The 24,000-nt window shown below is 26.6% G+C and overlaps 4 protein-coding genes across 8 annotated transcripts; 2 read left to right on the top strand and 2 right to left on the bottom strand.

The window, feature by feature from the left end:
* Positions 1–252: 252 nt before the first annotated feature.
* On the bottom strand, positions 253–6,073 carry Pop2 (CCR4-NOT transcription complex subunit Pop2). 5 transcript variants are annotated; one of them, XM_089224024.1, is made up of 3 exons: positions 6,053–6,073; positions 1,081–1,515; positions 253–1,006 (listed from the first exon to the last, which is right to left on the bottom strand). In XM_089224024.1, the coding sequence occupies exons 2-3, from the start codon at positions 1,491–1,493 to the stop codon at positions 517–519; spliced, it is 903 nt and encodes a 300-aa protein (XP_089080150.1). In that variant the 5' UTR covers positions 1,494–1,515; positions 6,053–6,073; the 3' UTR covers positions 253–516. The 5 variants fall into 5 exon arrangements, with proteins under 5 accessions (XP_089080150.1, XP_015372409.1, XP_015372265.1 ...); XM_015516923.2 differs by lacking the exon at positions 6,053–6,073 and adding an exon at positions 4,311–4,442; XM_015516779.2 differs by lacking the exon at positions 6,053–6,073 and adding an exon at positions 3,982–4,129.
* Positions 6,074–9,898: 3,825 nt separating this feature from the next.
* LOC107162074 (mesoderm induction early response protein 1-like) lies at positions 9,899–12,640 on the bottom strand. The gene is made up of 2 exons (XM_015508826.2): positions 12,313–12,640; positions 9,899–12,127 (listed from the first exon to the last, which is right to left on the bottom strand). Exon 2 carries the CDS (start codon positions 12,107–12,109, stop codon positions 11,363–11,365), a length of 747 nt encoding a protein of 248 aa, XP_015364312.1. The 5' UTR covers positions 12,110–12,127; positions 12,313–12,640; the 3' UTR covers positions 9,899–11,362.
* A 2,987-nt stretch (positions 12,641–15,627) lies between these two features.
* Positions 15,628–17,545, top strand: pen-2 (presenilin enhancer, gamma-secretase subunit). The gene is made up of 2 exons (XM_015510145.2): positions 15,628–15,788; positions 16,884–17,545. The coding sequence occupies exons 1-2, from the start codon at positions 15,785–15,787 to the stop codon at positions 17,318–17,320; spliced, it is 441 nt and encodes a 146-aa protein (XP_015365631.1). The 5' UTR covers positions 15,628–15,784; the 3' UTR covers positions 17,321–17,545.
* A 2,531-nt stretch (positions 17,546–20,076) lies between these two features.
* On the top strand, positions 20,077–23,096 carry LOC107166302 (senecionine N-oxygenase-like). Its single transcript, XM_015514933.2, has 8 exons — positions 20,077–20,230; positions 20,765–20,972; positions 21,030–21,171; positions 21,264–21,385; positions 21,448–21,625; positions 21,708–21,858; positions 22,200–22,363; positions 22,505–23,096. The coding sequence occupies exons 1-8, from the start codon at positions 20,221–20,223 to the stop codon at positions 22,862–22,864; spliced, it is 1,335 nt and encodes a 444-aa protein (XP_015370419.1). The 5' UTR covers positions 20,077–20,220; the 3' UTR covers positions 22,865–23,096.
* The last annotated feature ends 904 nt before the right edge of the window (positions 23,097–24,000 follow it).

Below are 24,000 nucleotides of genomic sequence, written 5' to 3'. Positions count from 1 at the left end.
AACATCTAATCACCATCTACATTAACTTTAAAACATATATTACTTACTGTTTAAATACTTAACGGAAATCCAAAACTTTTAAACATTTATGAACCCGAAATGACTATAAATAAAAATTATTAATAAACTATAACACTAAGATGTTGACTGTTGAGAATACCGGATTTTATTAAATTATTATTATTATTATTATTTTATTTTACTGGACATATTCTCAATTTTCTAAGTAGGTACTTATAAAAACAAGTACAGTATTAAATTCACCATTTTTATTTGTAATTTTTTTCTTATCATAATTATTTTGGACTAAAGATATTACTATAATTTCTTAAACTTAATTTAAAGTTGGTGAACAAGGATTATACAAAATAAATTGCAAATTAAACATTTTCTTTGGATATTTCAAATTGAAACTTACAATATTGGTATCATTATTAATAGATGGTCATAAAAAAAATCTATGACCAAAGGAACAAAACAAATATCTATCTAATTTTTTTGACATAATTTTTTTTTTTACAAATTAAATGGCACTTCGCCATCATAACGAAATTGACCATTATTCAAAGTGGTGATTCCCAACCCATATAGATGACCACAGTATTTTTTACTGTCTATCATTCCCTCAAAATACATATCTCTAATTTTGAAAAAAGCCATGCCCGTTAATAAAGAATCACTACCAGCCTGGTGTTGAGGTCCAATGCGCTTTAATTCAAGCTGATCAGCCACTTCTTGCAGACCACCCTTTAAGTTTTTGCAGCTCTTCATCAGGTACTTAATGTCATACACACATGGAAAGTAAAGAGAAAACATTTCAAAAAACTCTGACTCTTCCTGAGGAAGTTTTTCATCAGTCAACACTTTAACTAAGTAACCAAAATCAAAACTACTGTGGAATGTCATCCATTTTAGATTATCCATCAATACTAAGCCAGATGTTATTATAAATTCAGCAAAAACTATTGGTTCGATTCCATTCTCTTCATGATTTTTAAATTGGATTCTATGAAACAAAAATTAATTTTAAGATATACAACGACTGACCGACTGCTACATTAAAAGAAATTTATCAGTTACCTGGAATTCGTCAATAATTCTATACTGTCTTGGGCGTACATGTCTTCTGACAAATTAAATTTAAAATTGAACTGCCATGTCGTATATTGACCAGTGGGCGTCTGACCATCTTCATCAAAAAATGAAAGCCCCAATTGAATGATCCTCAAAAGATCAACATTACATCGCAACAACTGATATAGATAATCAGCAGCTGTTTTGAAATCGCCGATTGGTCGGGCTACAACTCCAGGAAATTCTGTGTCCATAGCTACATAACAATATTTTGGAAGTAACTTTCGTATCGACGCAAATTCTTCTTCTAAATTATGAGCCCATACATCTTTTATACCACAATCAGACCGTATCCATGTCTGTAGTTCTGGTTCTTGCTCGTCTACACCAGTGGTAGGTGTTAAATTATTATCAGACATATCAATAGTGGTTTTGCTTAACCTGTGTAACATAAGTACATAAAAGCCTTAGGATTTTTTTAAATAAATACCTTTGAGTCCGTTAGAACATTAGGTAAGTATCTAATTTAAAAATAAAAACCTTCAAGTACCTCATAACCATGTATATTTTGGATCATACTATGGATTTATTGTTAACATTAATAGCTAGATTTAAAAAAAAAATTCTGTTAGAACAAAATTTGAATTTAATAAAAAAGGTTATGTACCTATATTTTTGAATAGGTATTACAATATTTTTTGAAGATTATTCCCATACAAATGCATATTTTATTTTAAAAAAAACTAATTTTATAATATTGTTATTGTACATATTATGAATGAAATTATTCAAAAAGTTTAAGGGAAGTTGTATACCTTTTACCACAACTTAAATATAAATTAAGTGCATCTTTAGTGTATCTACATCATTTTTGTATTTCCATTGTGCTTTACATCTAAATATTCAACTACCAACAAGTATAAATGTATAATTATAATATATCACTCATGTAATAATATAAAAATTGGATTAGCACTAAAAACAATAAAAACTACAACTAACAAAACTGTAATAATATGGTTATAGATATATTGGTGAATGAAATAACATACTGACTTGTCCTACTTCATTACGTAGCTAAAATTAAATTTAAAAATATGTTTATCTATATTTATTTTTCATCAAAACAAGATTATTTGAATGCTGAATTATGAGAATGTTAATTATGTCCAGTGACGTGACGAAGGGAGTAATATATTGATAGGCAGTTGCCACAAATTTTTTAAGTGACAATGGGTAGTAATGGACAATAGGTGATAATTTAGTATTAACTATACTATCCAGAATATTACCTATTTTAGTAATAACTACAACAGATAGTTACAACTTACAAATATTACAGTGAATACCTCTATCAGATTATTGGTACAGAAAGATGGGTGAAATATTAAAGTAGGCTCTAGAAAAATATTTTGTTTGACCTCTACCACTGCTACATCATTGTCACTTATTCATTTAAAACCTATAGTTTTCCAAGCTAGTGAAATTACATTTTCCACCAAAATGTGATTAATATAACCATTGATTGTATATATTATATAAACAAAATATTATGATGATTCATTTAAGCAATGGTGTTTATAAAATTTAACTTTGGAAAAAATATAATTTACTAAAATATTAGATAACTATTTTAAAATTACTAATAATAAACACAGAAATACTAATCTAATCATAATATATGTGTTCTGAAAAATTTAAGATAATAATGTGTAATTATTTAAAATTTAGTATTTTTAACAAAATTGCCCAATTCTGCAACTACAGTAATGCTAAGAATCACTCCAAATCCAAAGTCTTTATAATTTAAAACACCTAGATACATAGTTTCAAATTAAATTAAATTTTTAAGAATTTATGATCAGTTCAATTTTTTTTATCTTTAATTTCAGTAGTATTATATATTTATATTAGTATTTTATTAAACTCCATTACCTATCCCTGGGAGTTTAGCTACATGTGAACATGGTTTAAAATACAAAGATTAAAAAATTGGATAAGAAGCAGTAAGGTATAACAATGTTTTAGAAAATTAAATATCATCAAGTATAAATATCAAGAAACTTAGCTTATGAAATTGATAGAAAAAATACTAGACATATTTGCAGATAATTAAGATGTGGAATATTTTGTTCAACAATATTCCCCTTATAAAAAAATAAAAAAATTACTAAAAATAAAATGTTGACTTTTAAAAAAAAGTAGTAAGTATCTAGGCGAGTAATGTCATTAATAGTTTTTTTTTTTTTTAATTTGATGATGAGAAAGACATTCTGTATTTTTAGCACAATAAATAAATGTGATGACTGATGACAAAATAAAATTAAAATACAAATTTTGAATAAGAAGACCCATTAGTGACTTCAACTGGGAATTTTTTAGTTACTTTTGTACTCATATATATATATATGAGTTTGCATATTTATTTTTATAATTTTTTTAATTTTCTAACAAGTCACAGCACCAGTTTCTCTTTAGATTTAACCTGGGGTTTCCAAGTAGTTTGTGTAAACAAGTTTTTAATGAGTGAATTAAAGTTTGTTAGATGAGGATTGTGAAAGTTTTTGTAGAAGCTTGCAGCTTCTAAAAATATGAATAGGTAAAATTTAATATTTTTAATGTGTAATGTCGCGTGATGTGAGTATTACATAATTGTAACACCTTCAAGATTTGAACTCTAGTTTTGAACTAACGTTACCTATTTTAACTTTAAAGTAACATGTACAAATTTAAAAATACCTACATAACAAACTAATAAAAAATATTAAGAAAACTAGGTACTTGTTACTGAAAATAAAAACATGCTAAATAATAATGTACTACTTACCCACAAATTTAATACGGAACACAGTATGTTATTAAGCAGATACCACTTTACTTAAAATTAATGTTTCTAAAATATCTTACATGTTGGACGTCTATAAGAATTTCCTTGAATCTTGATAACATAGCGAACCTATAAACTTTAATCCTCACGAATTCATAAAATTGTGCTATCAATGGCTATCGTGAGAAAACCATTTGCGATAATTCAATATCAGACAGTACCTAATTATTAAATACGAGTAACGTTGCCGATTATTTAATACGTTCTTTCAGCGGGAAAACACATACTTTTCGTGTGTATAAATAGACAACATGGAACCGCATATATAATAATATGATATCAAATTATAGAAGATGATTAGGTATTATAGGATTACTGTCTACTGATTAATAATAACATATTAATATACCTCCTATTATTTCAGCGTAGTTACCAGTTGCGTCTGCTGCAATTAGTGTCATTCCTCCGTTCCACGCTTCGATCACTTCTGTCGAACTTTGACAATTTCACATTAGAAAAATAAAAACAATACTTAAACTCCAATCGGCAATCTGTACATACTATTATTTAGTACCATGACGTCTATAATATCATTCATACCCATCGCAGTTGTAGTGGGTAATAAATGACGTATAAAGTACACCAGACACCTGCGAGTTTCGGCTTGCATAGTATAAAACAGGTGGCTACAATGATACTCGTGAGCGATGGACAACATTCATCCTTATATAACCTGAATAACGGAATAGCCCAAGGCTCTCTCATAAGTGTAAAATTATTTCTAATCACAATAAATGACTCATCTAAACTTACACCCACCCCTGGAAAAATTACAATATATGCGGATGACGGCAATATTTTTTTTCGACACAAATGTATTAAGAGGACGCTACACCCGCATACTATGTTGTCTTCGTCTTACAAACGCGTAACGTGGCAAATTTTACGCTCAGCAGATCACGTTTAGCTCCGTTAGTTTAAAATTTAGAGTAAATTGACCTCTTACAAAAATTAAAGGTAATATTATTATTGAGGGCATCTCGTAGGCTTTTTACTATATTTTAATTTTAAAGTGAGTTATGAGTATTTTAAGGTATACAAACAATTAACAATTTTTAAATTTAATCATTTAATCATTTTTTTTAATAGTTTGTATTTAATTTCTAAATTTTACACCGTCATTATATTTTAAAATATATTAATAAACCTTCTATTTGCATTATTTGATATATTTTCACCTGAAGTATTTATATTATTAATTGAATTTTATTTATATTCTATTTATGTGATGTACAAATTAGGTCTGAATGCGTTAAGTTTGTACAAATAAAAAATGTAACAAAATAACAAATACCTACTTAGTTTTATTTACTCGAAATAATGATGTTGTTTGTACTCGACATGTGTACAGGACAAACATGATTGACATTTCAAGGAATTTAACGTTTCATTAATTTGATAGGTAAAGATAGGTTTGATCATCGAAATACTCGTTGTAGTGATTTCATTAATTAACAATATTATTTTAAGTTATGGGAGAATCATAATTATAATTTATAAATATATATTAATTGTGCCCACCGTCACTGCCTGGGTTGATATTTAATCGAACAAAAAAATGAGTAAACTACTTCCCATGTGTGGTGTACCGTGAACAACCGTTGAATTTTGTCACCGGACAACGTGAAGCATAGTGACAATGACATTCAGTCGTGAAAATATTGATTGTATTATATGTATATAATATCGTTTAACAGTCTTTAGATTATGTGGATGGTTTATGATTATGAGTACCATGTAGACAAAATCCATTATAATATCGTGTACGACACTATACCTTGTTCCAAATAAGAGCGCACCAAATTTACGTAACAGAACCGGTTTTGCCTGTAGCCGCCCGGTGCGCTCTTATTTGGAACAAGGTATAGGTTTTTATAATAATAGTGTTAATACGGCACATTGTATAGGCAACAGTTGTACAATATTTAATATTGTATGCGTAAATGTACCACTATTGCTTATACAACGCGCCGTGTTGCATATCATTAAAAAAAAAATCAATGAATCAAACTGATTCATGTGACATATTTTATTATTTGTATATAATGAAATTATGATTATTTCTCTAGAATATGGTAATTAGTAACTTACTAATAGTATGTGGGTGAAATATCGGGACCGATCCAATGTGCTATCTGCGAAATACCGTTGTAGGTACTACGTGTGATCTACCGATAACAGATACCTATATTTTAACGAAAATATAATCGCGGTCGCTTACGACGTGGTGATTACGACCCACGACCACAAGATAGTGACGAGACTTCAAATTATGAAAATGAAACTCTGGTAGAAAACAACCAACAACGAAGTTATGGAAATAGAACACAGGGACCGTGCACGGTATTTGGTTTGTGTTGTAAATTACAACTTGTAATAAAGACAACAAAACTGCACGTCGATTTTTCATCGTAGAAAAAAGGGATCGACATACGCTTTATACCAATAATAGAAAGAGAGGTAGAAATTGATACAACGATTTACAGCGATCAGTGGCGAGCATATTAGTTCTCTGAAGGACCATGGATATCATCCTGAAAATTTTGTGGATCCAAATACTAGAGCTCATACTCAAACAATAGAGTTGTTGTGGAAGTTAGTCAAGTCCAAGTATAATATAAAAATTAAAAGTAAATGGTACATCTCCACTATTATTAGACGGCCAACTTAAAGAAGAATGGTGGTAGTCGTGTCATCCGATACAAACTAAAATATTTGATGATTTGTTATCAGATTTAAAAAATACTTTTGCAGTATGAACATAACAAGCAAAATTATAGCAAGTTAATTACACATTGGACCAGCGACCAGCCATTTATTGGTAGATCACACATTGGACCGGTCCTGAACTCAGCTGAAATATCATTTTTGCAACTATCACTTGTTTTTCAGTAAAATAAACAATTTGTGGATTTAGCGTATCCGTTAGTGCTGTTAAATGTTTTGAAAATATTTAAAATAATCATAAATATCATACTATTCTTACTGTATTACACTAGGTATTTGTATATATAATATATAAATTAATTATTATTCATTAGTAATAATTTGTAGGTAATATAATTTATTTTTTGTTCCTGATATTTCTGGGGGGGGGTTACATCCCCCCTGCTTTCGCCGCTGTCTGACACCAACAGCAGGTCGGAGTGGTCAACTTTCTCTTCGTCAACAATACGCCGGATGCATTTTCATACGTCGAATATTTATCTAGATTGTTCCTTGTCAATACTTAATTCAGTTAAACTTGGTCAAGAATTGAATATGACAAAAAGATTATCAATGAAATTGATAAAATCAAATCAATTGTCTGAATAGCTTCACCTGATAAGTCACCAGTCAACATACGTCATGTCTCCATTATAGAAGCAACAGTATTGCTAATACTTGGGAAGTATATTTAAACTTCATTTTTTGAAATGAATTTGAATTAGGATGTTAATTAATTAATGTCCGTTGCCTTATATATTCGTACTAAAAGAATATTACGAGTCTCATCTACCGAATTGAACTTTTCTAAAATTGTATCATCACATTCAAGAGTATAGTTTAAAAAGTTATTGCTTAAAGTAAATGAGTAGGATTGAACATAAAAATAATCCTCCTTTCTTGATACATTAAAATAAGAGGTTTCTGATAAAATACTTTGTTTATCAGCAATTTTTTTTTAATTAGATTTAGATCCCAAACCATTACTTTAAAAGTAAAATAAATATTGGACAATTTGTGAGTGCAATTACTTTTAAGTATTATGCTTTTAAAATCATAACCAGAATAATTAGATTCAACAAAAAAGTAACAAATAAGCTGCTTCCAAGTATCATGTAAACCATGAATCACAATTACCATTACTGACTTAGCTAGCGTTGTGATGGAACCAGTGTTATAGAGTCCAATAATTTGATCTTCAACTGTGTTGTAATATAAAAAAGCTTTAATAGACATCTCATATACACATAACACATTCTTTACTTTTTGCAGGCATCCTTTTAAAATGAATACTTTAAAGTCTAATAAAATGAATTTTAATTGTAAATTGTTTCACTGAATTAGAATATCGGAAACCTTTAGAAGATTTGATATATTAGGAAGTTTTTATTTTGAAAAACTTAATGACGCCAGACCTAAAAATTTTATCACATAACTAATGGAAATCATGATCGTGAGATGTTTTGCATTATCTTAGATAATTAGATAATTTATCTACATATTTTTGTAATTCAATGAATTTTTTAAGTAAATCATTATATCTTCTACATTATTCTATATTACAAGCATCAAGCATCCACAAAGACATACAGAACAGGAATAATTATAGACTTGACTACTTGAGTTTGTTTGATTAGTGAAAAAATACAACAACCAGTTTGTCCACGGCAAACTATATTAGGTCTGTTTAACCAGAATGATGCATTTAAATAGAGTACACAGTCCGCAGCGGACAAGGCAGCCAGGCGACTTTCTATTTGACTAGACCTTTATGATTCAGTGTTTAAATCAACTAGAAATAATATGACAATCCCAAAATTTTAAATGAAAAGTACCCATAACTGATATAGTAAACCAAATACAAACCAACTGTTACAACAGAGTATATCTTATTAGATATTCAAAATTCATAAACCAGTAAACTTTTTAGATTTTGAATGCTTTAATATGAGTTACTTTATGAAATATAAATTTAAAGCCTAGGGAATCATTGACATTGTCAGTAATTTTGAGTTAAATAAGTATTTACACTTGTAATGATATGCTCACACATCATGATTGTATGTTGTTTAAATATTCAATAAAATAAATAACAGTCAAGTTGTCGCACGCAGATAACAATTAAAATCCAACAAAAAAAACACCATTGTCCACTGATGAAAGGAACGAGTTGTATTATTTAATCACATGGGAACTTATACGTAGTTGTGACTATCTGGCACAACACGTGTGAGCTATTTCATGTGCCACCAGAGCAGGGGATGGTCCAATGAGGATCTCTGTTGCCAAAGACAATGCTAAGTCTTTGGAAACGCAGAGGCCTTTGGGGGAGCCACCTACAACCCTGGCTGGCTGGACCACGTCGTCTCCTTCCATCAGTGCATGAGCACCACTCTACAGTGCATGAGCACCACTCTACAGTGCATGAGCACCACTCTACAGTGCATGAGCACCACTCTCGAGTGCATGAGCACCACCCAAAACTAAAACAACCTCAAGAGTGCAGGAGCACCTAAAAACTTTTCAACACCAGACATTGCGAGCGACAGCTGGACCGTTTCTTTTTTAAAATCGAAATTTAACAGTGTTGTTTTTCTTTAATCTGAGTGTTTAATAAAAAACCTTTATTTATTTTATTACGTCAACTGCATATCAAAGACAGCTGCGAATAAGGTAAGGTGCATGCGCATCTATATTCATATATTTATATAATTTCATATATTATATTGTATTTATTAAATTTTTATAATTTAATAATTAACATTTTATTACTACGGTGTACTTGATCGTTCTCGAATCACGACCTCGAGAACCCTCCGACGATTAGGAGGAAGGTAATAGCGCAATCTTAATATTTATATCTAGTAATATATAACTATTGGCAGGAGCCTTGGTTATATAATAGTTATATTAACTTAATTATTTTAGTCAAATTATTACTCATTCTAGAGTTTTATTTTTATTTATTTTTATTTCTTTTCTTTTATTTTTGCGTTATTACACACTCGTATGTATCATTTTAAATAAAACTAAATTAGCAAAAATAAGTTAAAGTATTATGCTATAAGATTTAATTTAAAATACTTTTAAAAAAGTGGTTCAATGGAAATAAATTATAGAGATTTATAATATCAATAAATGTTGAATGTTGATAAAAATAATTTAAAAAATAAAATATCATTAATCATTATGATAAAATCTATTAAACAAAAATTATAAACTTTAAATGGATTAACATCAGCTTAAATCAAACCTATATTAAAAATAAATAAAAATAAAAATATGCATTGTGTAATAAAATGGTTCATAAAATAAATAGAAGACAAAATTGTACATGTACACTTTGTTTTACAAATTAATGTTGTTATTTAATTAACAATATGTAAAAATTAAATTAAATTCATAGTAAAAAAAATATACATAAGACAGTATAATAGAAAAAATTAACATAGGTAAAAACTAAAGAATTAAGAAATAAAAATAAGAATCCAGAAAGCACATAGGCCAAAGCATAATATTGAATTAAATTATGTTAATATTTTGCAAAAACAATATCAGTCAACATAGGTTAAGGACCTAGTACTATTTAGCAAAAAATGTTAGTTCCTGTATAAATTAATTTCTATTGTGACCAAAAATATAATACTAACAATTTGTTATTTAATCACAAAATGCAGACATTTTACAATAAATAATGTAAATAGTATATTTTATTATTTTAATCATACTACCTGCAAACTATACTTTTACAGTTAATAATCACTATATAATGTATCTAATATTAATAAAAGAATCTATAGAATCTATTGGTACAAAAATTATAATTTAAGCTTAAACATAATAATTATGTTTAGAATTGTAAAACGCTCCACTAACAAAAAATTTATTTAAATATGAAAGCATAAAATAAAAAAAACATATTTAGACACCATTAAGTCTGAAGTGTATTTTTAAGAATTAATATAAATTAAATATAAATTAAATTAACTCTCCAGTTAAGTTTTATTATTTATAAAAAAATTAAATAAATACATAATACATAAGTTAGATACAGGTACCTACATCTAAAGCAATAAATAAATAATATATTATAATCATTTTTAGATATTAATCTTAATTAAAAAAAACTAATAATTATAATAGTACTGTTTACACAATAAAACTGGCATATTAGAATGTCCATGAAGTTATTCGGTAAATATCTACTGTATAAATAGTTTCTTTATTAGTTATTATATTTTAATACTAACTAAACAGATTAGTGAATAATCATGTAACAGAATGAACATAGTTTACATTTGCTTTGATTCAGTGGAAAATATTTAAACCGCAATTTATTAATTTATGATAATATTTGCACTAATTAATGTATCAGAAAATAAATTATGGTTTTCAATTATGATGGATTTACCCTGTTAGGTATTTTATTTTTTTTTTACATAATATTACATTCAATGAGCTACCTACTTAAGTGTTAAGTGTCTTATAAACGCTATTCTAAGTAAAATGTTAACATGTTAACATTAAATATTACACATTAATTTGGAAATTATAATATTAATAATACTTGATAAAAATGTAGTACATCTTCACCATAAATAAGCTAATAAATAATTGAAATTACAGTAAATAGTTAGAGGAACGTCTTATTTATACTTAAATTTATTAACATTAAACTAATTATTAACAAACCCTTTAGTTATCTACAAGAGTCACATGTACACCTGATGTTTCCATGCGTTGAAGCCGTTTTGGATCACAATAAATTAAACAATTTCCAACTTGATTTGTCTTTTGATTAAGTACAGAGTTTTCTCCGTCTTCATAAAATGTAATACCTGGTTGAAGAGCATATTTTTTCTTTTCCAGTCGCTCTTTACTAGCAAATACATCATGCCTTTCTGTTTTTTTCCATAAATAATAAAAATGAACAAGTTCACCAACTGTTCTTGTAGTCACTCTGTGCTGTTGAATCAGATAGAAGTTTTTATTAAAGCAACGAATACCATTTTCAAAATTTTTGCATTCTTCTTCTGACCACACCATCATTGCTCTCCGACCAAACATTTGATCATTTAATGAAACTCGACGTATTGCTTCTTCAGTATTAAACCCACATTGCAAAAGTAAAAATAAAGCATTTTCATCATCTCGTACATGCTTACCTTTTGGTAATATACTTATACCGTGGGAAATCTGATAAATATGATGAAGATAGTCAGCAATAACTGCATCAGTTGAATTATATGGATCCCAGAGGAGTTTGTCAACATTTTGATATGGTGGATCATCTCCATACTTGGACAATCCATCTGGAATTTGAGCTTGATAATCGCTACCAACCATTATAGTTTTTTTCTTCACCTCATCAAAATCACTACCATCACTATCATCAGTAGGATCTGAATAATCAGGGCGATCATTTGTTACTCGCTTCGACATAATTTCGAGATCTTAAATCTAAAAAATAAATAATATATTTGTTAATTAACTACATTGTATTTAGTTTAAAATATATTTGAAATATTGACAAACAAAGTAGTCATTAAGATTGTTTAGTATAAAAAACATAAACAAATATTTAATTTAATAATATACAATTGACTCTAAAATATCATCAATGATAATACAAAAACTACAATTACCTATTGTTCTATTTAATATTTTTTCACGAAAAAGCGTTTTTTTTTTAAGAACATTCAATAGCAGTTCTAAAATTATTATCCTCAAAAAAATTCAGGATCCTGTTCCCCAGATTGAATAACTAATAATCAAATAATATTAATTTGTAACTTTGAAATCTTGAGTATCAATTAATTAAAATGACGGAACATCGAAATACCAAATACTGAACCATCCAATATTTATTAATTATTATAAATAAAAATGATGAATTTATAAATTATAATATCGAATACGTATTACGTAAATGAAACTTATAAGTAATAAGTATCGAAGTATTGACTAATAAATAATAATGAAGTAAGTATGAAACTATGAACAAATTGTTTATAAACAAAACAATGCAATGGTACCAAAATTCTGGTTCCTGATAAACATATGTTTTTATTTTGATATGGATTTGTATTCAATTTTGATAATACTATTTCATGGAATAATAGGTAAGAACAATATTATTATAATCCAAAATCCATAAAAAAATATATTTATATTCTAATATTCTATACTAGCCGACGCCGGTATGGCACTATGGAGTATGGACTACCGGTCCAAAGCACAATTTATGATATTTCTTATTTCTAAAATCGTGTCATGGTGGTCTTATCTCAGTGGTGTAATTAGGGGAGGGGGGATTGCTGAACTTTATACCTATTAAAATTAATACAATATCAATTATCATTTATCAACTATATTTCATTGATTTGTTGAATTTTTTTTAAACTTACTTAAAAATGTTGTTATCACTTTAATTAATTTCATATAAATATTATATCATAAATTATAATGTATCATAGTATAGAGTATAGACTATAGATACAGCATATAGGTATAGTATTTAAAATATAGGTACCTACAGACTTTGATATTTGTTTATGTTATTATATTGTCATCAAATATAAAAAGATACCTATTGTACACGCAAGCAATTCAATTATCTTTAAATATGAGTAATATGATTTAATTTGTCATTACGATTTACGATAATTGGACTGATAAAAATTTTGGGCCTGCTGAAATTTAATGGAATTACGCCAATGTCTAAAGTTAAGAAGAAAGGCACTTAGAGTTTAGACTCTAAGTGCCGTTCTTACAATGCCCGGTTAAAGTTAACGAACACTTAACCGGATACCAGACATTGTTAGAACCGGCCCAACATGGGCAGTTAGGTCATTTTCGGGCTACCGGAAAATTTTAAAAAGTGGCCCCCACATGAAAAAAAATTTAATAATATATGATATTGAAGGGTCCCATTACCAAAATACGAAAGGGGCACACCGGGAAATGCCCGGTGGGCCTATCCGTCCATGTGGTCCAAAGTCTAAGGACTGTGATTCTAGATGATATATCACAGAATGGATAATTATATGAATATAATAGGTATATTATTATAATACAACGTTATACCCATCATAATTTCATTAGAATTATTTCAAAATAGCGAAAATGTAATGGAAATTACTTTTTATAAGTAACATTTCTAAATTCTTTACGAATTGAAATTTCAATAAATATGTCTAAAGACTTAAGATCCCCACATAGTACATACTGCAGTGGTGTAGGTAGGTTACGGAAATTCGGATATTAATCATGCCAATATGAGGCGTGTAGAACCATATTATATTGTATTATGTAATATTATCTAATATTATATTATATAAATAAATGTTATTTAAGATAATTAACTAAATTTAAAAAATTTAAATAGCCAAGGGTCGGCGTTCTAACATCTAATCATATGAAACTCTCTAATAAGCTCCTACTCAGGCCCATTTGGACTTATGGGATCCAACTATGGGGCGTTGCCAAAATCTCCAACATCAACCGCATCCAAAGATTCCAATCAAAAACTCTACGTACAATTCTTAAAACGCCAATCTTTGTCTCTAATCACACCCTCCACTCCGACCACAAAATTCCTTATGTCTCTAAAATAACGAAAACACATTATAAACGTTTCAATAGCCGCCTAGCCCACCATACAAATCCCTTAATCTCTGACCTATCATTTTTTTCTATCCCAGGTAACCCAACTAAAAGATTAAAAAGACAGTGGTGTCGCGACCTGCTAGCCTAAATGAATATTTGTACAATAATAACCTAGCCTAAGAAAATCTTATTCATGTCGTAATACCTCCACTGGGAGGCCTCTACAATCCGTCAAATCTGCCATTTAATATATATTTTTTTTTCATTCTTATAGTTCTCATTTGAAACAGATTGAATAAAACAAAAAAATTCGCCGATGGGTGATTTCATTCAACATTTCATGTCTATGATGTAATTACTTTTACCACATATTCTTATTGTGGCATTGTGGAATTGTGCATAATATTATATTTACTGTATAGATTGTTTATTTCTAAAGCACGAATTTTTATGCACTAAAAAGCATCAAAATATGCCAGGTAATATTCAGTACAGATCATAAAAATAGCAAAGATTTTTTTTTTAATTTATATAAAATTTACAAATTATAATTATTTAATTATTCAAATACTTACTGAAAAAACAATTTTAGGAAATTTTCCGAACAACTTAATATATTATTTTTAAAATTTTAAGTAGACTCACGATTTAAGATATATTTTAAATCGTGAGTAGACACAACATAATGTTTACCCCAATAGATTATTCATCTTATCTTTAATTAATGCCATCAAAATTATTTTTAATATTTTTACTTGACAAAATAATATTTTATACGTTTATTTGTATCGTTAGCTTTTATTTTCAATACATTTCGAATTTGTAAAAAATACGCAAAAATATGCAAAACCAAATTTCACAGTTAGATGCAAACTATTGTGCTTTGTGATTCAAAAAAGTGTAAAGAAAAATATTGCATACGGATTGCATTTATTTATTTCTATTAAAAGAATTATATATATTTTATTTAATTCGCCAAAATTCAATTTTCGATGATTTACTATTTAGGCATGTCTTTTTACTCCGTAAATTACGAGTACAGTTAATTTATTATTATACCAGGAACTCGACACTTGACAGAGATTATAAACCTAATACTACGATTTAAAACAGATCTTCAAAAAACTTTCTCCACAATTTAAGTACTCGACACATAGAATTTTCTCTATGACTCAACATCACTAAGACACTAAATATATTTATAAATTTATATGTATATATATATACGGCCATGGCTAATTAAGTATTAAGCAAACAATTATAAAAACCACGGTTTCAGGATATACCTACTTTGTATTATATTTTAAACCGTGATAAAAACATTAAAAAATCAAATCAAATAGATAAGGTTTTTGTACTTATGTTGATAATATGATAATATAACATTTTGGTGTAGTTTAATTCTAATTTGATTAAATAAAAATAGTCTCGAATAAAATAAATTTTTACAACTAGTCAATACTCTCTATATTATATGAATTAATATATTTTGTAACTACATCATTGATAATGGGTAAGAATAATTTTTTTTTTTAGATATTTATTCTAGACTAGACTTATTTTAATAAGGTTATGGTAAATAACTAATTGTTATAATGATCTATTTGTTTATTTTAAAATGTTCATAACTGACTATAAGTAAAATATATAGTAAGGCATGTATTGACAACGGTGGATTTAACAATTGTTTAGTTGGTAAATCTTCTAATATGTACCTATACACTATACAGAGGCCAACCTAAACTGTAGTTAACTTTTTTAAATTTTCACCACAAAAACATTAATACAATTTATATTGAAAATCACCATCACTTAACATTGTTACTTGTTAGGTTAATAAAAACAATATATTTGGAAACATATTTTACTGATACATTTTCTTGGAAGCCCCTCTTATGGATTTACTGACTATTAAACCCTAAAATCTTCCACTGGACAAAGACAACACGTTGAATATATTGTACTCCTAATAAATAATTAAACTTGAAATTTAAGATGAAAATTATATCTTTTGGATACCCTTATAGAATTATTTAACATACTTGGGAGATTTTATGTTTAAGGGGATGTTTCACTGACACCTGTATTCTCCGTCTTTCAGTTGCGTTTCAAGCAAATTTCATGCTCAGCTGATCATGTTTAGCTCTGTTTGTTTAAAAGTTAGAATGAATTGGTTTCTTATACAATTTTAAAATTAAGATTATTAACTAGGAAATGGCATAGGCTTTTTATTATATTTCAATTTTAAAGCGAGTTATGAGTATTTTAAGATTTACAAACAATTTACAATTTTAAAATACTAATTATCTTTTCTTTACATTTTATAAGTCAATTCAATTTAATTTTTAAACTAATGTAGCTAAAAGTTATCTGCTGAACGTTAAATTTGATATGTTACGCACTTTTAACATAGAGATAACAAAAGTCAGTTTAACATCCCTTTAAATTGCTAACTAACTTGATTTAAAAAAAATCAATGTGTTATTTATTCTGTGGAATCAAATTGTTAAAAATGTCTATTGAGTTATCAAATTGAATTAATTGCTTTGTATTGTTTATAATTCCACATATTGTAATTTTAATTAATCACTTCACAATTTAATTTTAGATGTGTCATCAAACCCTACAACTTCTCAAGCAAATGCAACTGAAAGTCAGTATCCCGAACCAGAAGTAAGAGTTCGACAAAATCTACAAACTCATAATGTGCATGATGAAAATCAAGCTGTACATAGACCACCTCTTAATTGGAGAACAACTATGAAAATGGATGAAAAGCTGAATATCTGTCGTATTTATTATATTGCAGGATTTTTCTTATTACCGATTTTCTGGTTGGTTAATTTTGTATGGCATTACAATGATGCTTTCCTAGCTGAACCATTTGAAGAACAGCCTCAATTTAGACGTTATGTTTTAAGATCCAGTATTGGCTTTATTTTCTGGTCTGTGTTAATTATTGGTTGGGTGTTTTACTTTCAAACACAAAGAAATTATTATAACTGGGACTACTTAACCTTTAATTTCCCAACTGGATCAGCTTAAACTGAGATTAAGCTATTCTCTATTACTAAAGTATTTTATTTTTATACCTAATGTAAAAATAATGTTTATATGTTTTTTATAACAAAAATATTATTAATTTTTAATTAAAAACCTATTAAAATTGTAGATCAAATATCGTTATTATTCTTTGTGTGTAACTATGAATGATGATTTGTGTCTTAATTGAAAAAAAATGAAATGGAATAAATTTAATTCAATATAATATGCAAACTGGTTCTTATTTATTTAGTCAATTTTATTAACACCTATTTAAGTAAAATTCCTATTAATTATCAGTTAAAGTATAATTTTCATATTGTTAATCTCTGCTGTGTCTATGAATATAAAAGCATTGAAATATATTAAACATTTGGCAAATAGTCAAAAAATATTAATTACTAACACAGGTTAGGTTAGGTTACCCTAATATAATTCGTAAAACATTTTTTGTTAATAATTTAAATTAAAATATGAATCTTAAATTGTATTGCACCTTATGTAGGTATTTAAATATACCTTTTTTTTTCTGTTCAAAAAACCAGGAACGGGTGAAATATACCTATACTGGTTGTTAAACACATATATTATGTAGTTAAAAATGTAGGTTATTTTTTATGAGATTGATTTATTACAATGTAAACCAAGCAAAAATGTTTAATCTGATGTTACTTTTAATTAAAAAATTATAAATTTACTAGTTTACAATAATTGAATATTAATCTTTACATCTGTACATTTGAAATACAAAATCTTTTGTTAAAATTGGTTATATAATTTGAAAGATTTTCATGCTATTATAAAGTATAATATGGTTATATTTATTTACTTATTTACTAACTTTATATGGATTTGTAGTTTATATATTTTTAGCTTGTTTTGACATAATTTCCGACATAATAATAATTTGATTGTATAGAATAATATAGAACAATTTTTCTTGATCTATAATATTATTCTGGCTATAGCTGTAGAGTGACCTGGTTTACTGTCGATAAATCATGATTATAAAGTCCAATGTCCAATTGAGTTCATTAAAATGATTTTCCATTGTAAATTGAAAAAAAAATCATTATTTTATAAACTTTAGTACAATGTTTTGGATATTTAACAATTAAATAATTATTTAACTAAATTTTCTTTGTATAGTTTATCAATTACCAAAACTGATTTAAAAAAAAAAATACTATGCAATATAATACTTTTAGTGAACAAATAAAGTTCAATTAATTTATAACCATTCAAATCAAAACAATTAAATGACTACATAATTATATTTTAAGTACCTAATCTATAATAGCATTGGTTTTAAAAATCAAAAAGTAATTAGTTATTTTATTACTAATAACTTTTAACAATAATGTAAATGTAAAGCCATTATGTGAGATTTCCTACCATACTTTCATTCATAATTCATTCTTAGTTTTTCTCATTTCTACCATAATTATTGCCTATTTTACACCTATAAATATTGTAATATTTTCTAAATAATCATGTTTAAAAATAAAATAAACTTTTAACAGTTGTTAAAAGCTTTAAAAATTGAATAAATTTAGTTCCATTAAAAATTAAATAATTGTAATAATTTATTTATTCATTCAATGTTCAATAAGTATAAAGTTTCAAATGTAAAATATGTTATTATTTTAACAATGTTTTATTTTAGTTAAGCTTACTTGATATTCTCTGTTTTAAATAAAATGATTAGTTAATTTATAAAATAACTTACACATTACACAAGTTACTACATTTCACAAACTTAATCTAAATTGTTATAGTGAAATATCTAATTTTTTTTAATTATTTTGTTTTTATTAGGTATATTAAATTATACCTTTAGAATAAAATAGTGTAAAAAGTTTTCATGGTACAAATTCTATTTTAATCAATTATAAAAATATTTCTTATTTATATATTACTAATTAGTGCACATTATACCATATTTTAGAAGATTGTGACACACATACTATGTATGTATGTCATTATAATTGCGTATCAACTTTGTTTAATAATCATTCAGTGTTATTTTGATGACTATTTATTGTTTTTAATTTAATACTTTTAAAATGTTGCTATTTTGAGATTGTATAAAAGAAATGATTCAATACTTCACATGTACCTAGTACCTACCTATCTACAGAAAATTGTATGCCATATTTTAACATTTAGCATAACATGCATCAAATACTTGGATCTTGAAAATCGAAATCATTAAATAGTTTTAAAATTGTAGTCCAAAAATTAAAATGAATGCCCGTAATTTAAATTATTTTTGGATCTAAATTATTAGCAAATTGACAATTGAACTGTGTTAAAAATAAGACTGTAGTATTGGTTGTATAAATTCTTTTGATATTATGATCCAAATAATCAATTAAATGTAATGATATTTACTCAGAAGGTAACATTTTATTTAGATACCTATGTCAAAAGAAATTTGTTTTAAGATTTCTTCAATGAGAATATGTTAAATGGGTAACCGTATAAAATCAAATTTTTATAACATAATTATCTAGTAGGAATTACGTATTGTTAATTATGTTAATGAATAATACTATTTTTTACATAATAATATTTACAGAGTTGATAATCATTTTCATCAATTAGTTTACTGATGCTTAAACAAACGTAATATTATATCATATAGATATGAGTACTTGTAATAGCAGGTGATCAATGGTCAAGAAATTTATCACGTGATTGTTAATAAATAATCTGATGAAATGGAAGTACTAAAATAATAATAGCTAATAGATAAAATTAAAAAGTGGGGTATACACTGTACAGTTTTCTATAAAAGCAAAAGACTTAAAGAGATTAAAAGTAGATATTGTTACACTTGCTGAACAATTGTGTTTTGAATATCAATTTTTATCTTGAAATCATCGTTCATACTTAAAACAATGCGTCTTTGTAAGTAATTTTCATTTATTAATTATTTTTATATCCTTGGTTATATATTTATATAATACTAATTAAGGTTTGACTTTTGTTGCATTTGTATTTTATTTAAATTATATATTTTTTGAGGTTTTTGACGTTTTAGGGTATTATTTATTTTTTAAAATATTTCTTGTAATATTACAAAAAAATATATAAATACATGTATTGTACTAAAGCAATATAAGGTAATCCATTTTTTAAATATGATGATACATAGATTTATCTAGATTTCTCAAGAAATCTGTGTTAAATTCCGTGAACTTTTTTGGAATCTTTCATAGTTAGGTATTGGATCATAAATGAATTGTTTTAACATACAACATTACCTAACAAATATCTTTTTATTTACCTAATATAGAATATATATTTTTTTTAACAATCATTAAACAACAATAATTATTATATTATTATATAAATTGTAATTATAGCCTATACAATTTATAGAAAATGTGTATTTTATTTCCTACCTAAGTTATTAACTTTTATGCTGAATTTAATTTAAAGTGGAAGAAAATAAAAAATCAGTGGCAATCATTGGCTGTGGTGCAGCTGGATTAGCAGCTCTTAAACACTTTACAGCTGAAGGATCTATGTTCTCATGTGTATCATTTGAACAGACTGACAATGTTGGTGGTACTTGGGTCTACACTGATAGAGTAGGCAAAGACAAATATGGTTTACCAGTTCATTCAAGCATGTACAAAAGTTTAAGGTATATAGCATATATAAAAAATATTTATCTTTTTTCTAAGATGGTCTTTATTTTTAGAACTAATTTGCCTAAAGAAATTATGGAACTTCCGGGTTTTCCACATAAAGGTCCTGAAGACAAATCGTACGTGGCAGCCAATGAAATGTTAAAATACTTGGAAGACTATGCAGCCCATTTTGACTTAATAAAACATATTAAGGTAATAATATTAATGAATGTTTATAAAACCAAAACTAAAATAATATTGTAAATATATTGTGAGTTATAACTTATTTAATAATTGTATTATAGTTCCATCATCACGTAAAGGAAATTAGTCCTTTAGAGGGGGATCGTTGGCGTGTAACAGTAATTGACTTGCAAGAAAATAATGTGGAAATATTTGAATTTGATGGAGTTATTATTTGCATCGGGTAATTTATACATAAAGATTTTTTTGATTTTATTTACTGTTTTAATTTTTATGATGTTTTAGTAATTATAGTAATCCAGCAATTCCCGATGTTCCTGGAATAGAGAAATTTTGTGGAATGAAAATTCATAGTCATGATTACAGAGATTCTTCGGTATTTAAAGACAAAAATACTGTGGTGATTGGTTGTGGTCCCTCAGGATTAGATATATCATTTGATATTGCAAAAGTAGCAGAAAAAGTAATAACAATTAATTAATTTTAACTTTTTTTTTCTTATTTCATTCCAAATAATAATAAAATTTAAATGATATTTATCTTAGGTTTACTTGAGTCACCACAACCAGCGTGTAAAAAACATGAAATTTCCATCAAATATGGTTCAAAAAGTTGATATTAAAGAAGTAGTTGAAAATGGAATAGTTTTCCAAGATGGATCTTATCAACAAGTTGATTCAATTTTATATTGCACAGGTAAATAAATGCTGTTTAAGTTAAATAAATAATGTTAGCTACTGAAATCAACTTTAATTATTTTCAATATTTTGTTTTAGAAATATAAAGAAATTGGCCTACTATGGCTATAGAGAAATCGTATGGCCTATTTAGGCATATATCATCAAAATGTTCATGTTTCTATACTGGATTTTCTTCATTTGAATGACCTTTCAAAGGTCTAGAACTAATAAGATATTATTTTTAGTTATTTTATTTTTATTTCTAATCTTACACTCAACTTAAGTCTTAAAATAATTTATATACAGTATTTTACTTTAAAATTTTTATTTTCATATAATTTATTTAATTTTGAGCAGGATACAATTATAAGTATCCATTCCTGAGCCCAGAATGTGGTATTCGTGTAGAGAACAATCACGTTAAGCCACTTTTTAAGCATATACTGAACATTGAGCACCCTACAATGTACTTTATTGGAATTCCAACCAACACGGCTGGTTTCTGTATGATGGATTTACAGGTAATTCTATAATGAGAAAAAACTAAAAACGCCATTAAATTTTAATAATTGTGAATCTTATCGAAGGAAATAAAAAATGTATAAAATGTGTTGTAATATGTTAAACACTTGGGTATACATATAACTGAGATTTATTTACAGGTACAATTTGCCAAAACGTTTTTAGAAGGGCGAGTGAAATTGCCAAGTAAGGAAGAAATGATTGAGGATACACGCCTAGATGTAGAGTCAAGACTAGCAAGTGGAATGCGACCTAAAGAACTACACATGATGGGTCATAGGTCAAAAGATTATTATGATTCACTGGCATCTTTATCAGGACTGGAATCAGTGTCACCTGTTGTTTTACAAATCTACTTTGATGGAATTGATAGATTCATGTGTGATTTTTCACACTTCAGAGAAGACAAGTACAAATTATTGGATAAAGATCATTATATGGTTAAATTTCCAAATGAAGAAGAACCAGTAATGAGGAGACAAGAGATTGTTTCAAATTAAGTTTTTTGACTATAGTTTGACTATGATTTAATAATTAAAGAATTCATAATCTGTATGAATGTAGGGTAAACCAATACAAATTATGTTATTAAATGATTAAACTATGTATTTAAGTTAGTTTTGTATTAAATAATCGAACTGATTTGTATTAAATTTAATATGTATTTGATATTTTGTATTAGTTTTTTGTTTTTATTTTTTTTAATTATATTTTATTTTTTTACTTATAAAACTATGTTGTTTTTATTACTAAGCTGATAATATTTATTAGAAGCACTTTTAATGATATTATTAACATATAATAATAGAGTAAAAAAATCTCTCTAGAATGGACATTCTATTAAACGGAATCCTCCTTATAATGAAAAATGTCAAGAATCCCGGTGTAAATAATGTATGAAGTTTCTACCTTTCTATAACGGAAAACTCTATTATGGAAAAATGTTTGGTCCCAAGCAATTCCTTTATTAAGAGGTTTTGATGTATACCTGTATAATATTCCTCAATGACTCTAACCTATTTGTACAGTTTATGTGAAGAAAACTTATTTTAAGAATATAGAAAAATTATTTATGAATTATAAAAAAACCTGTAACGAAAAATAATATTGAAACATAATAAGATAGGTAAAAAACATATTATAAATATATTTATGTGTTTAGATTATACTACTATTTCAACTAAAAAGTATTTATGAAAAGGCAAGATTATAAATTGCTTAATATTTTAGTGTAGACAATTGGAACATTTAATAACATTACATTTTAACTGTAATAACATTTATGTAGTATTGAGATTTAAAAAAAGTAGGTATAAAAATCACTCTATATTATAATACAATGAATAATATTTTATAATTTTCCTTCTATTAAATACAATGACATTTTGAGAATAAAAAATCATTCATTAATTGTTTAACTTTTAAATATAGGTCAGTTAGTGTTGGTTATATGTTTGTCATATAGTTACTATTAGTTATTACTCATACTATTAGTTACTATTAGCTATCATAGAAATACAATATTTTTAAACCGTGTTGTCTAAATAATATTATTTTAGATAATTAAGTAAGTAGGTATGTAAATGCCGGGACTACAAACATTTTTTTTTTATTATTATCTTGATAATTGTAATCT

The sequence above is a fragment of the Diuraphis noxia genome, unplaced genomic scaffold (assembly GCF_037042655.1).
Source record: "Diuraphis noxia isolate RWA-SAM2 unplaced genomic scaffold, SU_Dnox_SAM2 contig0003, whole genome shotgun sequence".
Taxonomy (NCBI): Eukaryota; Metazoa; Arthropoda; class Insecta; order Hemiptera; family Aphididae; genus Diuraphis; species Diuraphis noxia.
This window is presented reverse-complemented; position numbering and strand designations above follow the sequence as displayed.